The 17996-nt window shown below is 38.0% G+C and overlaps 1 protein-coding gene across 2 annotated transcripts in view; it reads right to left on the bottom strand.

Annotated features, from left to right (window-relative positions):
• SRFR1 (Tetratricopeptide repeat (TPR)-like superfamily protein) overlaps nucleotides 1–17996 on the bottom strand; it is a 71228-nt gene that overhangs the window by 12078 nt on the left and 41154 nt on the right. For both annotated transcript variants that reach the window (XM_010273456.3, XM_088887186.1), the window contains exons 8-15: nucleotides 17655–17755; nucleotides 17248–17355; nucleotides 15324–15394; nucleotides 15189–15245; nucleotides 11734–11842; nucleotides 11551–11631; nucleotides 9144–9230; nucleotides 2090–2296 (exon numbers count right to left, since the gene is read on the bottom strand). In XM_010273456.3, coding sequence (XP_010271758.1) covers nucleotides 2090–2296; nucleotides 9144–9230; nucleotides 11551–11631; nucleotides 11734–11842; nucleotides 15189–15245; nucleotides 15324–15394; nucleotides 17248–17355; nucleotides 17655–17755 — 821 coding nt within the window. The remainder of the gene's footprint in view (nucleotides 1–2089; nucleotides 2297–9143; nucleotides 9231–11550; nucleotides 11632–11733; nucleotides 11843–15188; nucleotides 15246–15323; nucleotides 15395–17247; nucleotides 17356–17654; nucleotides 17756–17996) is intronic.

Genomic DNA, 17996 nt, shown 5'->3' with positions numbered 1-17996 from the left:
ACATGATAAAAAGAAAAATATTGGGGAAGGGAGAGAAGCATGGGAGAAGGAAGAAAGGGGGAAGAAGGAATAGTTGATGAAGAGTAGAGAGAGATTGCATGAAGGATAGAGGTGGTAGTTGGGGGCTGTCTTTAAAGTTGAAGTCAATATCTTGGTATGGTAGGGGCTTGAGAGAGGAAATAAGTCGCACCGTAGAATCAAGAAAGCAGGGCTGGTTTGGAGCTGCATTCCATCTGCAAGATATTGGAATTTTTGGAAGGAAAGAAGTAGAAGAATTATCGGAGCCAAAGCTGTGATTTTGGTGTGGTCAATGGAAGCTGTCAGCAAACCTCTTGTTGCCCGGGCTCTAGTTCCAGATTATTGCAATCTATCCAAAGAAGTCTTGCTGCCCCTGCATTTATAGGTTCACAAACCTTTTTCCAGCTTACCAAATGGAAGTTGAAATCATCTTTCCAGCTTCCATCTTTTCCAGAGAAGTACCTGATTTTCTTTTCAAGTGTTTCTTATGCAGGGCTAGTGGTGTCTCTATATGCTACTTATTTAGAAATTATTCTCTAAAAACCTTTGTACCACTTACTTGCAATGGCCAGCATTGGCTTACACTTCTAGACTATTTTACATATCTTTGTTCTCACCCCAACCAAGAAGAGAAAGATCGTGTAAAGGTGTTTAAGTGCAGTTTGTTCTATGGTATGTCTGGGAGTAGACTCTGAAAATAGTGGCTGATCATGTAGGGGAAGTCTATTCTAATAAGGTATAAACTTTAAACAAATTGGTCAATTTCATCACTAATAGGTTTTCTTACTAGATCCAATCAGGGCCAACTTAGTTGAAGATGCAGTAGAAGGGATATCATGTTGCTAATTGTTTACCAGCAGAAATATATTTCCAAGAAGTTGGTCTCCCTCATCAAATTTATGACAGTTGTAAGGCCAGCTATGTTGTATGGAGCAGAGTGTTGGGCAGTCAAGAAACAACATGTCCAGAAAATGAACGTGGTAAAAATGGAAATTCTAAGATGGATGAATGGAAAAACTAGAAAGGATAGGATTAGGAATGAAGTTATCCATAGGGACCTAGGAATAGCTCCAATAGGTGATAAAATGAGACAGTAGACTATGATGGTTTGGGCATGTGCATAGAAGACCATCAACTGTGTCAGTTAGAAGTGATTTTGTTACACATCGAAGGGGCTAGAAGAGTTCGGAGTAGACCAAAAAAGGACATGGGTAGTAGTAAGGAATGATTTAAGCACTAATAATTTCACAGTGGATATGGCTTTAAATAGAACGGATTGATGAAACAGGATTCATGTAGCCGACCCCATATAGTTAGCATAAGGCATGGATAATGATGATGATGGCCTCCCTTGTCACAATGCGTAGATTAAGATTTTACAGCCAAAATTTGATAAGCATCATCAGGCACTACTGACAGTGTCTACCATCAACAATATGTAGGCCAGCCAACAGTGTCTATCAAGGTTCAGCAACATGCAGAAGTGCTCCTACAATTGATTATGTGTGAATATATTCTAGTTTCATTTGGTCCACTGCAGAAATTCCTTATCCAGTAAATGTGTATACTCTCTTTCTCAAAAAGGAAAATTATACAAGAATGACAGTAAACCATCTATGCTTCTCTGTAGTTGTAGTAACTTTGAAGAAATATACTCCACAAACAAAGAACATTTTTGTTTGGTGCTAGGTTGAAAAGGATTAGGGTTCCTTCATTCGTCTTTGAAATTTTACCTATTTTAACTAAATGGACAAAATTAATACTAATTCTAGATGAAGATGATGTAGATCCATTTTATTTTTAGATTGAGAATATCCAAACAGTAAGTTCAATGTATATCATATTTGTTCACATTTATTTTTTGGTGCAATACTTGATAATAATTGCTACAGATCCTCATCCAGCTACCACAAATTTATACAACATGAAATATGAACCAGAAACCAGAAAATTAAGGAAGTTTAATTGTTTTTATAGGTTAGATTTTCAGTTCAAAAGAAGACGTAAAATGCTTAAAATCCCACCAAAATAACAAATCATATTTCCACAATATTTGTTGAAATTAAATCACCTGACGCCTATTAGGTAAGAAGCCTGGACAATTATATTGGATCTTCTTGCCAATAGAATCTGCAGCTTGTAGGAGCATAGCCTTCTGTTTTGTAATAACATAATCTTGCTTCTTTAGGCTTCCCTTTCGCAGAGAATCACGAAGAGGAGGTTGTCTATAAACCCTTTCACACACATCCTTTGGATGCAATCTTTTGCACCAGTACTCCTGAAGAAAGTAGGTAATGAACACACAATCAAGTAATGAACATGCTTGAAACAAAATAGAAATAAAAAAAATTACATAAATAAATAATAAAAATACTGATAATAATAATTGGAGGGAGAAATTTCCCTTTTTATAAAATATGTGGTATAAATTAAATGAAAAGCATCAAACCAATATAAAGTATATCCAGCAATTATATTCTTCAACCAATTTTATTAATATTGATGCTCACAAGTTACCAAGAAGACTGATAGAAGGACCATAGTTAAGGCACTAAGGTGAGACAGAGCCAAAGTGCCAGCTTCAAACACCATTGCATGTTACCTAAGGCCTAAGCCTCAAATTTTGTGAGGCATACGCCTGATCCAAATAGCCTATTAAACTGGACAGTGACCAACACATCTGATAAAGTATCTGCTGATCTCCCCACCCACTGTACAGTGACCAACATATTCCTTGTCAACCAACTGAATTTCTTCATTTCATTCTTGTAGTGCCATATAGCCTCTTCAAGATTTTTCAACCAACCCATCGCCACTTTGGAATCCCCTTCGATTATTAGGTGCTGTACCCCCAGCTGGTTTGCAAATTGCACCCCTTGTACAGCAGCTAATAGCTCTGCCCTGATAGAGTCCCCAACTCCTAAGGGACCTGAGTAGAGCAACAGAATCTCTCCCTTCTCATTTCTCAAAGCACCCCCATTCCGGATAATCCTGGATTACCCATGCTACTTCCATCAAAGTTCAACTTCAGTGAGCCTTCAGATGGAGGAAACCAGCTTGTAATTGCTTTGTCCTTTAGGGATGAACACCTCACTATTGCTGACCAATTTCTCCAAAGATCATTAAAAGAGAATTGATGAAAGATTTCCAAGGTCTTCAGCCAAGGTATTGCCCTATTCAGCACATAGTCTTTCAATTCCTGACTGTTTCTTTCCCTTTCTTGAAAAATTCTAGCATTCCTTTCTTCCCAAAGAGTCCAAATCAGGGCAGCGCGAGCACATCTCCACATAAGTCTCCCTCTTTTTGTAGGCCAAAAGAAAGTAGAATGGTTGAAGAGCATGCGAACTTCTGCTGGTAGACTCCAACTACTCCCAAACAACGAAAGTAGCCAAGCCCAAAGGTCTGCAAAAAAGGGACAAGATATTAGTAGGTGGTAACAATCCTCACTGTGAGCTCTATAGAGGATACACCAATTGGGAGAAATACAGAGGAAAGGTCTTATCTTTTGTAAGTTATCTAGATTGTTTACTTTCCCATGGAATACTTCCCAACAAAATGCCATAATCTTTGGGGGAACTGGCCTGCACCAAATTTCCTTTGGCGGAAAGGGTTGTTGAGTAGAATGTTGAGAGATGGACTTGAAGAAAGAAGCACAAGTAAAGGTTCAATTGGGTCTAGGAGTCCACACCATTTTATCTGGCTTTGAGGTACCCAAACAAACTTGATTAAGACAACAAAGCAAGACATGGAGAGATTCAATTTCATCATTCCTTAGTCCTCTATGAAACCCAAAATCCCAATCAAGAGCCAAGGGTGTTCCCAGTGATGAGACAAATTTTGAGACCACCTCTTTTTTATACAAAGAAACAGAAAATAGCAAAGGGAACAAGTCCTTTAAAGGGGTGTCTCCTACCCAGATATCCTCCCAAAAGTGAACAGCGTTGTCAGAACAAACTTCATACCTGATAAATTTGAAGAATTGAGAAAGGGTATTGTGAATGGCCTTCCAAGGTGCTGCTAGGTTAGCTTGCCTTGATACACCAGCATCCCATCCATTCTCTGATCTCCCATGAATGCTTCCCACCACGGCACCACCTCATGCCATAACCTCTCACTTTCCAATGGCCATCGCCACAATAGAGCTTGATTTTTTTTAGTCACCCTTCCAAGTCCCAAACCCCCCTCTTCTTTACTTCCATACACAATTTCCCAATTAACCAAATGATCCTTTTTTTCTTGTCCCGGCTCCCATAGGAAATCTCTCATCAATTTCTCCAGCTTCCTAGCTTCCCTAACTGGTATCCTAAAGATAGACAAAAAAATAGGTAGGTAAGTTAGCCAAGGTAGCTCTTATTAAGGTAATTCTCCCTCCCAAAGAGATATATTTCCTCTTCCATGAAGCTAATCTCTTTTCAAACTTTTCTAACATTGGGGTCCAAAATCTACTCTCCCTAGGATTGGCCCCTAATGGAAGCCCTAAGCATGACAAATTTGCCAATCTCTTTTTGACCACTCTCACTTACAAGCCATTTAGCACCATTAAAGAAGTTTTATATAGTAAAAAATATTCATATGAAGATATTTATAAATAGCTTATATTAAAAAATAAACCATATATCCAATTAGGTAAAGAAGAAATGTAATCTGTCCTTCAAATCTGATATAAAACTGATAAAAAATAAGAAAAGTGAGAGAGAAAAGAAGGCTACAGCAGAACGAAAGAGGAAGATGGAAAATAAGAAGAGAAAGGAGAAGAGAGTTCGATGGGTTTCCCTCTCCCTTCACTATTCTTTTATTAATCTTAATAAATTATGCTAACTACAAGTCTGCCCTTTAAGTGGGCGGCCAGCAAAGCAAGAACTTAAAAGAAATTAAAAAGAAATTAGCAGGCCCATTAACTCATATAACAGACAAAACACTATTTGAACATAAAACAAATATTAGGGCCCATTTGGCCCAATCTCTCTACACTCCCCCTCAAGCTGAGAATAGATGTCAATCATGCCCAGCTTGCTTATATAGTGTGCCAACTTTCCTTTCGGAACATCTTTAGTCAAAACATCGGCCAATTGCTCTTTTGAAGTAATAAATGGCAAATAAACTTCCCCTTAAGCAACTTTCTCCCTTATGAAATGTCTATCAACCTCTATGTGCTTAGTTCTATCATGCTGAACAGGATTATGTGTAATGTTGATACTTGTTAGGCATAGTTGTCAAGGCGGTGCCTAAGCGGGCACTATTAATTTTGTGTCTAAAATATTCATTTTGTGTGTTTATATACTAATTTCTTTTTATTATTTTCTTATTTGTTAGGGTTTAATCAATATAAACATTGCTAAATGCTGTATTGAACCCCCAAAGACTTTCAAACCTGAACCAATAAATAAGGAAGGAACTTAAAATTGTGTCTAATCAACACATTTTCTACTACTACTACTACTACTACACATTTTCTTTTCTTCTTTTCCCATAACAAAAATAAGGGTTCAGCCCCTATATTTTTTGAATTTTCTTTTCCTTCTTTTTCTTCTAATGAATATGTTGATTTTCTATACTTTAGCATGAACTCTATACTTTTCTTATGAAAATTATGAATAATTCTTAAAGAAATATGGTTATGGTACCTAGGGAACTACCCTAGGATCTATGTTTTCTACATAAAAAAATCCATCGCCTAGATGACTAAGCGACAAGGCGCCCCCTTGTTGCCTAGCCATGCCTTGGCGCCTTGAAAACTATGCTGCCTGGTTGTCACAATAGAGCATCATTGGCTTTTCATAGTCAATGCCCAACTCTCCCAAAAGTGATCTCAACCACAATAATTCTAACACTCCATGTGCCATTGCCCTGTACTCTACTTCAGCTGAGGATCTAGCAACTATAAACTGTTTCTTACTTCTCCATGAGACAATGTTCCCTACCACCAAAGCATAATATCCTGAAGTGGATCTCCTCTCAACAATACATCCGGCCCAATCAGCATCAGTGTATGCCTCTAGCTTCATGTGTCCATGCTTGTCAAATAGAATACCTTTCCCTGGAGTGCCTTTAAAGTAGAACAAAACTCTTTCTACAGCTGCTAAATGTGTATCTCTGGGAGAATGCATAAAATGACTAATAACACTTACTGCATAGGAAATATCTAGCCGACTCATGCAGAGATATAACAACTTCCTGAGCGGTCTCTGGAACACTCCCCTATCAGTCAACAATTCACCATCAGTATCAGAAAGCTTATTGTTTAGGTCTATAGGGGTGGAAGCCGGTTTAGCACCAAGTTTACCAATCTCTGCAAGGAGATCAAGAACATACTTGCGTTGAAAAATGAAGATACCATCCTTAGATCTAGCAACTTCAATTCCCAAGAAGTATCTGAGATCCCCCAAATCTTTTATCTCAAATTCAGTGTTAAGAAATCTTTTGAGCTTAATCACTTCCTGAGTGTCATTACCCGTAACCACAATGTCATCAACATAAATAATCAGAAAAGTCACCAAAGAGTTACTTCTCTTCACAAACAAAGTATGGTCCGGTCGAGTCTATGTATAACCAAAAGAAATAAGGGCAGCTTTGAATCTCTCAAACCATGCTCTAAGGGACTGTTTGAGACCATAAAGAGACTTCTTCAATTTACACACCTTCCCTTGCATTTCCTTTCCACACACGCTAGGAGGTAAAGTCATATAGACCTCTTCATGTAGGTCTCCATTCAAGAAGGCATTTTTGACATCAAACTAGTGAAGGGACCAATCAAAAGTAGTAGCTAGAGACAACAAAACTTGAACTAGTCATTTTAGCCACAGGAGAAAAAGTCTCAAGGTAATCAATACCATACATTTGAGTGTAATCCTTAGCAACCAATCGAGCGTTAAACCTCTCAATAGTGCCATCAAAATGATATTCGATACTGAATATCCATTTACAACCCATTGGTTCCTTCCCTTCAAGCAAATCCACAATATCCCAGGTATGGTTCTTATGCAAAGCATCTAGCTCAGTCATCATAGCATTCCTCCATTCAAGTTTGGATAAGGCTTCTGGTATAGACTTGTGAATCACATGGGTAGAAACAAAGGCAAGAAAAGAATAATAGGTAGAAGATAGAAGATTGTAGGGCAAATGTTTAGAGATACAATGTGATGTACACTTCCGCTTGCCTTTGCGAAGGGCAATAGGAAGGTCAAGGTCTGGGAAGGTAGTAGGTGGGTCAGAGGAAGGCTGACTTGTTACCTTAGTAGTGATGGGAGGTGCAAGAGGCTCTGATGAAGGAGTGGAAACAACTTGCCCATGCCTGGATCATTGTCTTTGGTACCACCCTTGGAGAACAAGATGTGAGGAAAATATAAGTGGATGACCTAGGGGAGGAGGGGGAGCAGGAACATGTGAGGTAGACACAGTGGAAGGAGAGGCAATAGAAGAAGATGACTCAAAAGGAACTAGAAGAGGAACAACTGGACACATAGCAAATAGTTCCATAGAATGCTCCCCCTTAGGAGGAATACCAAAGAAAGGAATATACTCAACAAAAGTGACATCCTTAGTAACTGGACTTGCTGCCTACTCTCTTCACTACTTACCATGGCATATACTTGGGCAAGAGTGACCTCATCTTTTGCCTGGATGTTCTTGCCTAGTAATGTCAAACTCAAGGTTGAGTCCTATGAGAAGCTCAAACACCTTGTTTCGTTCCACCAGTTCTCTAAATGTCTCTGTGAATATGTTTATGTAACACTATCCCAAATCTCCTTGGCTGAGGTCATCCAGAGGTAATGCTGACTTATATGGGGCTGCATAGAGTTGACCAATCACCTAATCACTGTGTAGTTCTCTTGCATCCATTTCTCATATGTAGGGTCTATCCCTGGAGGTTTCACCTTACTACCTATGAGACACCCTAGTTTACCTCTACTGCAAATGTAAATCCGTATGGACTGTGCCCAGGCAAGATAATTGGTTCTATCTAGTTTAATTGTGGTCACACCAGTAAAAAAGGAACCTATTGGACCAACCCCGGATACCAGCATTTGCTTCATTTCACTTCCAAATTGTTCCATTGATCAAACGAAAATCAAACTAGTTTTTCAGTCTTTATAGACCTAACCGAGGTTAGTACAGTACCTAGAGATTCAAAAACTAGGGTTTCATTGCACTTGGCTATCGGGAAGGAAGAGAGAAGTAGTTGCTCCTACCAAAGCTTCCCAACCTTCTTCAAATCTCAACCGCACACTTCTAGGGATCAAACTACACCTCCCAAGACCTAAGCGCCACACCCAATCCTTCTCCTTAACCTGTAACTTGAAATCTCTCTAGTCGGCTAGGGTTTTGGGCAGAAAAATTACAGCTTCAATTCCTGGCAATTTTAGGCCAGATTCTAACACTCCAAACCCTCTACAAACTAGGCAAATAGTCCTCTAATTGATCAGAAACTTATCTCTCCATATACTCTTCTAACCGAAGGGTGTATGGGAAAAAAAAAAAGAAGGAGGAAGAACTGCTTTGATACCAGGATGTGAATCTGTCCTTCAAATCTGATATAAAACTGATAAAAAATAAGAAAAGTGGGAGAGAAAAGAAAGCTACAGCAGAATAGAAGAGGAAGATGGAGAAGAAGAAGAGAGTTCGATGGGTTTCTCTCTCCCTTCACTAATCTTAATAAATTATGCTAATTACAAGTCTGCCCTTTAAGTGGGCGGCCAGCAAAGCAAGAACTTAAAAGAAATTAAAAAGAGATTAACAGGCCCATTAAGAAAAGGCCCATCAACTCATAAAACAGACAGAACACTACTTAAACATAAAACAAATATTAGGGCCCATTCGGTCCAGTCTCTCTACAAGAAGGTTATAAACAAAATAAAAAATAAATTTTCAAAAACAAAGGATTTACATTAAAAAGAATATATATGTAATAAAAAGGACAAATATAATTTGACTATGAAGAAAAAAATTCTAATCTAAAGTACACATATACAGATTGAGCCTAAAAAATTGTACTCTGAAATACCTGGCATGGCTAGATGGAAAAGGCGACATTGACTTGCAAACTAAAGCAGCAATTAAGTAGATTCCATCTCGAATAAATGGAGCCTAGTTCTCAATTGAAACAAGTATTCATTGACATATGTTACCTTAAAGATGGGATCAATATCCTCATCAATATCAAACCAGCAGAATTCGCTATTGATCTTAGAAGCAGTGTAGAGAGCAATTTCTTTCTGCATGTAAAGTTGCATATGAAATGCTGAGCAAAAATATCTGTAAACTTCAAGGTTAACAATCAAAATGATACCATTCCAAAGAAAAGTAAAAAAATGCAATGACAAAGTGGAGAAAAGAAAGTGCACAAATATTTATGCAGAAAATGATAAAAAAATTGATAGATGGAGCGAAAGCGAATTAGTACAGAGTTTTAAAGAACAAAGAAAATTCATAAACATCAAGCTCTGAAATGCACTATTTATTTAAAGTGGAGAAAAACCACCATGCATGATATTCAAATATTTATAACATAATGGCATGACAGCAACAATAATTTTAGTGCTGAGATGCAAAATTTGAAAATATACTTGGGTAAAAAAGCTCATTTTGATTAAAGCAACTAAAATTTTAAACCCAAGCTATATACATATTACCAACCTGGATCAACATGAAGCCCAAACAGAGGCAAAAGTTCAGAGAGGCAAGAAAGTTGTATGCAATTTTCTTTGGATACATGGATCAGCAAATGGGATGGCCAAGACTAGCAAGAAAGGGGACCAGTAAGAGCAAACTTTTTGTGGTGTCACAGACACTGATGGAGATTTGATGTAATGTAAACAGAACCTTTTAAAAGCTAAGGCAGGGAACCATGTGAATATGATGATGGGCTGGGTATTACTTGTGCCTTTTGTAATGGAAGTTGCCAATAAAAAACAAGATGTATACCCATGAGAGAAGTTAAAGAGTTGGTTAAATAATTAGTAGATCTCCTGATCCAGCTGAATGAGATGTTCCCACTGTGGCCAATTATCTAGTCTGTTCAGTACAATGGCATTAAACTGAAAAACCCTATCCATCATCTCTTAACCTCACTATGACTTGAGAACCCTCCACAACATGTGTGGTATATCCTAGAACATAAATCAGCCACAAAGCTCATAAAAATCACAGTAACTCAAACCTTACTGAGCCTCCATTCCCCACCACCGCCAGTCCTGACTACACCTACACAATCTCCTATTCTGACTCCTAAAAATGCCACCAATGCCAGAGAGGAGGCTGCATTACAGGTCAACCAGTCCAACCAGATAAAACCAGTGTTTTAAAAACCGACCCGGAGGCTGAACCGTTTCCCACCAGGTCATGGGTCACCAGTGACACGTCAATATATAATGTATGCATGTATACACACACATTATTCAGAATATATAATTATATTCTACATATAACATATATATTTTGTTATTTCGGGTTTAATTTTTTATACTAAAAAATAAGATTTGAGAGCAAAAAAAAGTGTTTTTTGGCAAAAATAGTGGACCAAGGCTCCTTCCGATAACTGAGCGCAAAGTTATGACCTCCGGAGTTTTCTTATAATTTATATTTTGTAACCTGTAACCCACTGGTTGTGTCAAGTGGGTCATTGAGACTCAGTGATTTAGAAGACATGCTTAGGCACACAGGTGAGGCACATCTCAAGGACTACGCCTTGCCTAGACCCAGGTGCAGCACCTTTACAAAGGCATGTGCCTGGTGCACCCTGCACCTCAGCCCAGGAGTGTGCCTTTGTTAAAGTTTGCACTTTTTACCTTTTTGTTAAGCATGGCAGTTGGGCCGAGGGCTCTGCCCCCAGACCCCCCTCCCCCCCTTTTACTAATACAGTTCATTCCTCTTTATTTACAAGACATTTTTTTAAAAGATAAAGAACTATAATTAAAATTAAAAACCAATCTTTTATGAATGACATAAGAACTCAAGACCCTAGCATGGACACATTGCCACAAGGGGCTCAATACAAAGCAGCTTGTAGAACTAGGGTAAAGCAATTAGGAAGAAATAAAGAGATTGAAAGATTTACATACTTGAATGTGTTTATGTTATGTTTATTATTTTAATTTGAACTAATACGCTTTTTAAAACATTTAGTTTAAAATTTAAGTACACATTTTTATTAATCTATTTTTAATATTTTTTAAATTTTTAGCAATTTCATTTTTCTTCAAAAATTTTAAAAAATTTGCATCTCACTTCAAAAGGTTTGTGCCTCACCTTGCACCTTGTGCCTCAGGTGCAAAAAGCCCCTTGCACATTTTTTTCCCTTGCGCTTTTAAAACACTGGGTTGAGAACATCGGATAGAACAGTTAAAACCTCATACAACTTGGTCCTCCCAAGCCCCTGCCTGGAAAGACCATCAGCCAAGTAAGCAAGCTTTTGCTTCTATATACTAACACCAAAATGGAACTCTCTGAGACTTTTCAACCAAGAAAGATAAGGTAAAATGCCTGAGAAAAGTCTAAAATTTTGACAAAGCATTATATGTGCTATAAATCACACACCTGATAAAATGCCAGGCATTGAAGCACAAATTTCTCCATAGAATCTAGTTCTAAATCCAACACAGCATCATAGTCCTTGACCTGTAACAATTGCATCTAATTTAAGTAACAAGAAACAGAAGACCAATAAATGTCATAATACCAGTAAAAGGACACCAATAATACTAAAAGGCCATCCAATACCGCATCTCTATATTCTCCTACTGCATGGTAACAAGAACCCCGTAAATACAAGCACTCAATGTTTGAGTTCTCAATGCTTAAACCAAGGGATAAATCCTTTATAGCATTCCTGCGACAAACAATCACCAATAATCACAAAATTTTTGTGCTGAAGGAGAGAATAAGATAGAATAAGTTTATGCACTAGACCATAAGCATCAGATAGAATAAATTCCTTTTAGCTTCTAGTGTTAGTAAGACCATAATTTCCTAATAGACAGCTGTTTTTATAAAAAGGTAAAGTTTTAAATAAACCAACCAACAATAACAACAATCCAGGGCAGGCACAAGAAGATGCCTCCTCCAGGAGATGCCTACTGTAACATAACTAGTTTGGTAAAACATCAAAGACTCAATCACTTCTTTCAATGGAAATAGATTTATCCAGGACTAATCAAGTATAAGAAGGGTGCAGTTACCAAGAAGAAAAGTTTAGAAGATGTGTTTTGATATAAAACCTGTGTAAGAAAGAGGAAAAGAAAGAGAAGAGAAGGTTTGTGCAGAGAAGAAAAGAGGAGAGAAATTGAAGAGAATGGGAGAAGCCAAAAATTAGGTCTGGCCGCCCCTTTCATTAGATTATATAGTCACAAATAAAAACGGAATACAAAGACAAGTATGCCCTTAGTAAGTCGGCTACTTGTAAAAACTAAATAAACACTTATAACTTAAACATAAACTAATGGGCCTTGGGCCCAATAACTCCGTAACTATGTTATGTAAATAAAAACAAGTGATATCAGCCCAAAACAATAACCAACAGTTATCTCCTCAATAGAAAGCAGTGAAGCCTTTCCAACTCCTTCATCTGGCCCTGACCCCTTATTAAATTGGTCCCCCATGTGACCTTTCGTCTCTTGCTCCCCTCCCTCTATATTAACTTCTAAGCCACATGTGCCACTTTCAATTACTTATTTAGCCAGCTTTGAGTGGTCCCCACTCCCCAGAGTCAGCCCTCTCCACCTTCCCAATGTCTCAAAACTCAATCAGCCCCAACCCACTGCCCCCTCTTATTATTAGCAACTTTTGTTCCAAAAATGCCCTCACCTTCAACCTCTCACTCAACTTTTATTTGGAGCCCAATCGACTTCCTCAGCTTCGGACCAGTCAATGCAAAGATATTACACCACTTTGTCCATGCAACCATGTTTTCAAGCCATCTACCAGGGTAAGACCCTTCAACCACAACTCTTAAGTCATACGGTTCTCCACCGTAATGAAGCAATAAAGAATCAAGAACAAGGTGGGCTTCCTCTACCTGAATTAGGATACGCGCAGAAAAGAGGTTTTTCCAAGCAATGGTTCTTGAATCAACAAAGCGTAAACTACCACACATTTCTCAAATCGTCCTGAGCGTTTGAAAACTCCATGCGTGCAGAGGGATGCCAAAAAAATTTATCCAGACAAAACTTGAGGGCCCCAAGTTTCTTAGAGCCCCAACAAGAGGGTTCCATCTTCCCAACCTTAACTCTGGATAGCGTATTTGATGTTGTTCACGATTAAGAACATCCAGAGTTTCATCTTTGCTACTAAATGCAAAAAGAAAAGAACCTACATTAAGTCTCCTCACCTGGAAAGGCTCATTCAGTTTCCATTCAGCCAAAGCCCAAGCCCAAATCTCTTCCACAACTGGTTCAGCATTGACAAAATGCCCTACCAAACTTCTATTTAGCAACCTGAGCCTATCAAAAGTTCCTTCAGTTGAACTCACAAACACCACTCTCATATTGTACCCCTTGTGGGTTCGAGCATACTTCTCATCCCTCCAAATTTTCAAGGAAACCTGAGACCTCAAACAAACAAAATGGAGCTCCTTGTTTCTTAAATGAGTTCTTGACCTGTACAGTAACTGGCTTGTTATCAAACATTGGCCAAGGCAAGGCCTGTTAAGAAATTTCACCAAAATGATCTTCTCACCTACTGTCAATCAAAAATCTATCCAATTTGGATAAAGATGGGCATGATCTCAAACTGCTCCATGTGAATTTTTCCCCATGAAGCGGCAAATCCATGAGATTCTATCCATCTCCAAAATCCACCCTTTCCTGAGCTAACTGGAAACCACCATTTTTATCCATGTGCAGGCAATCTCTTACTGTATCTGGGAGTTAAAAGTATCCCTTATGTACTTTTATTGCCCTACCATACTAATGAACTGTACTTCATATTTCTCAAGAAATAAAAAAAAAAAGAAGCAAAATCATATTTTTACAAGCAGCCCAATGAAATATTGTACTTTCTATGATCTATCTTTTTTCTTTGGATCCTGGCTTGGCTAGGGGATCTTTTCTTGTTATCCTTGTCAGAGCCATGATCTTTAGGTGGATCTTTTCTTGCACATCCTTTTATAACAATTTATAAATTTAATATGATTATTCACTACCTGTCAAGAAAAATAATGGGGTTTGCAGGTCAGTTGCTAACCAGAACAACCAAGAACAGAAGAGACAATAGAAATCAGAAGAGACCATTACAACCAAGAACAGCTAACCAGCTGACAATACAAACAAAGCTATATATTGAGATTTGAGAATTACAAATCAGAACCTGGCCCAGCAATACCCCACAAAAACCATTGGTTAGAGGCCCCTGCCTTAGCTAGGCTATCATCAACCACGTTAGCCAACCTTGGAACCCACTTGAACAAGCAAGTCAGTTGCTTTCAGAAGTGACCAAATGGAGGATGGACTAAATTGAACCCTTTTGCAAAATAAAAGAGCTGCTTTTGGATATTTGGTAAGAGACAGCAAGGGAGTTCTTTTCACATCCAAGTTCAGGAAATGTTCTGCATCAACTCCCCAACAAGCTGAAGCTCATGCAGTTATGGAGGCATTGGAGTTGGTCAATGTTTTAAAGTTGTTATGAGAGGAAGTTGAAAGTTATTGCAAGCAACTGGAGGTCTTGAACCCTCCACCATGGTGCAGCTTTTTCCTGTAAAAGAGATTGTATTTTTTTTATAAAAGATATTTATTCCAGGGCTTGGAAGTGGTCTTCAGACATGTGAGAAGAGAAGCCAACCTTGTGCACACTTGGCTGCCCAGCTTGGCCTATTTGAATCTAAAACTCTCATGGGTGAAGTTCCAGAATGGATGAAAATGTTTTAGTCAAAGACAAAGTCTCTGTTGAATCAGTTATATAGTTTGTATTTTGTTCATTTTTAGTTTTTAGTGTTTTCTTGGTTGTTTTCATAGTTAAGTGCTTGGTAGTCTTTCTTCTCTTTGAGTTAGTGCAAATGTAATGCCATATTATCTGTTTAAGGCTCTGTACATCCTCTCATGTACACTCTTCCTCTTTTTGTTTATAATACAAGTTATCTTTCTTAAAATCAAAAAAAGGTCTGTGCCTCTGTGAGTCTTGTTCGGTTTGTGTTGGTGGCTAAGACTAATCTGAGATAATCCGAAAGAAAACTGAAAGACTACCTGTGCTCTCCCATTCCATGGCGTAGCAACCCACGCAAGTGATAAGCTTTGGCAAACCTATACCATCAGAAGATTCTGACTACAAAGTATATTTTAAGAGAAAATAATGGAAAAGAATATTAGTATCAACGTTACCTTCCATCAATTTGAAGAACATGTTCAAGGCACTGCAAAGCCTTTATTGGGTTTGCTAAATCTTGGTAAAACTGCATGTCACATCTCACATGTAAATCAAAACTATCTTTATTTGAGCCATTACAAAAGATGTGTTAAACAAAAAAAAAAGTATACAAGTAAAGACTCTGCCAAAGGAGTAAAGACAAAAAGAAAATAAGTCAAAGAAAAGCAGGGAATGACAAATATAAAGAATCAAGCCTGCACAATTCTCTCTACTAACAATTTCCATACAAAGAAAGAACACCCCCCCCAGTGCCACAAAAAGCATCCACGAACCTCACAACCAAAGACATCCAACTGACCATCCTTAAACAAGGCTACCCTGCACTAAAACCAATCAACGCACCACAACAAGCATCACCCATGCTTCTAGACATCCACAATCAACTAGAAAGTAAAACATCAACAAGCTCACCAGGATCCCTGATTCCTCACCTCATTCATGTCTCTCTGCCTTTTCTTGTTTAGGAAATTTTTAGGCAACTACTATTTTGAATAGTTTATATTTTCTGCTTTCTATTTTAGGAGTTTCCATTTTCTGGTTTCTATGTAAGAAGTTTTTATTTTCTTGAGTTTCTTTTTTTAAAGAGTACTAGGATTCTAATTAGGAGTCAACTGTAGCTTTACTAGTCTAGATATACATGTAAATTTGTCCAAAACAGCAGAATTGAATGAGTTAATTTCTTTTTCTCAATAGCTACTTTCTTCTCTTGAAATCATTGTTGGAGAAACACGTGGTTACTTCTTTCTTTTGTTACTTTCTAGTAGTTCCCTGCTTAGAAGAAAACCAGCAACTATTCTCTGGATTTTCCCCTAGATTCAGAGCATACTTTGTTGGATTTTGAAGCAAGGCTACCCATCGACCTTGCCTTCTGTTACAATCCATTTGTCCCACATTGGTAGTATGGGATGCTAATATGAGATATCCCACATTGGTATTATGGGATGCTTTTGTGGCTGTGGGGTATAGATGTGCTTGGGTTCCCTTCCTCTAACAGCTAGCTTTTAGGGGTGAGTTCTCCAAAGGCACGTAACAAATGGTATCAGAGCCTACACTATGCCTCCTAGTTGCAATCGTGCGGTGCAGGTGGTGACATCGGTATTGCAGTGTTCAGCTGGGACTAGGTGGACTAGTGCAAAGCCAATCTGCGTGGGCGCCAGGACTGCGGAGCGTGGTGGAATGTTATGATCCATTTGTCCCACATTGGTAATATGGGATGCTAATGTGAGATATCCCAAATTGGTAGTATGGGATACTGTTGTGGGGTATATATGTGCTTGGGTTCCCTCCCGGTAACAGCTAGCTTTTAGGGGCAAGTTCTCCCAAGGCACATAACACCTTCCATCTACCAGAACTATGTTAGGAACTTCATCTTACTAAAGGTCAAGCTCAACTAATCAATGTTCTGTAACCTACCTGTCTATGACTCAATATTTAAGGCCCTGATTTTCTTTTTCTTGGAGACTTCCCTTCAAAGCAAGTAGCTTATGGAATTTTATGACCAGGAGAATTCATAGTCTTGCTCATGAATGTTTATGACTAGGGTGTGGGACTCTCCAACAGAGCTGCTTTATCACGTCCTTGGAAGTTGACCACTAATTTTCCTTGTTTTAGCAGGAATTGTCCCTCTTGCATAGTAAATTTTGATACTAGGAAGATCTACTTCCATGTTTCTCAAAACAAATGTTCCACAAAGCATCTATTCTCAACAACTATACCACAGGATACTAACAATAGAACATGCAATCCATTTGTCACCTTGCAGATTGTATACAAAATTAAAAAGAATAAAGAAAACAAAGTTATATTGTACCAAAACCAAAAAATTAAAAAATAATAATAAAGAAAACAAAGTCATAGCACATATCTTCACAAGGATACCTGTGCAAGATGGGCCCATCCCTCAAGGAAATTTGGATCGAGTTGTATTGATTTCTTATGTGACTCTTCAGCCCTTGTGTACTCACCAATTTGAGATAATGCCAAACCCTACAAATGGAAAAAAAAAACACTCAATCCAAAATTTTACAAATCCTAACAGAAGATAAATGCATGGATCTTTATTAATATTATCTTCAACTCCTGGAAATACTTTATATTTGAATATACTGGAACCAGCATTGTGCAAAAAAAAATATGAAGGTATTTGTGAGAGGTTCCACTTTGTGAACAAAAAATGTTGAAGGTTAAGTTTGTATCCACTCCACCCCTCCCAAATAGGAGGGACCAATGTTGTGTGAATAAAACAAATCCTCAACTCTTGAAAGTATAAGGTTTTAGCTACTCACTAAGTAAGTAAATGCAGATTTATTATTCTTATCAACTGCCACACATGAAGATAGATCTTCAACAGCTGCATTGTAATCCTTGAACTTGAATCTAACAATTCCTGCATTAGTTTCAGGTTTGAGTATCATTGTATGCCATTTTCCTGTAAGTAGCTGATGAAATACAAATGAAAACATAACATGACCTCTTTGCCTAAAATAATTTTTTTTTTATTGTTTAGTACTAAATAAAGTGTCAAAATATGAGAATATTAATGAATAAATACAGAATCCAAATCTCATGAAGAAATAAAAGACAGAACATCTCAGGCCCTCGTGTGGGTTACTCATACAAATATGCCC

This window comes from Nelumbo nucifera, chromosome 5, assembly GCF_055504915.1.
Source record: "Nelumbo nucifera cultivar China Antique chromosome 5, China Antique-T2T, whole genome shotgun sequence".
NCBI classification, from domain to species: domain Eukaryota; kingdom Viridiplantae; phylum Streptophyta; class Magnoliopsida; order Proteales; family Nelumbonaceae; genus Nelumbo; species Nelumbo nucifera.
This window is presented reverse-complemented; position numbering and strand designations above follow the sequence as displayed.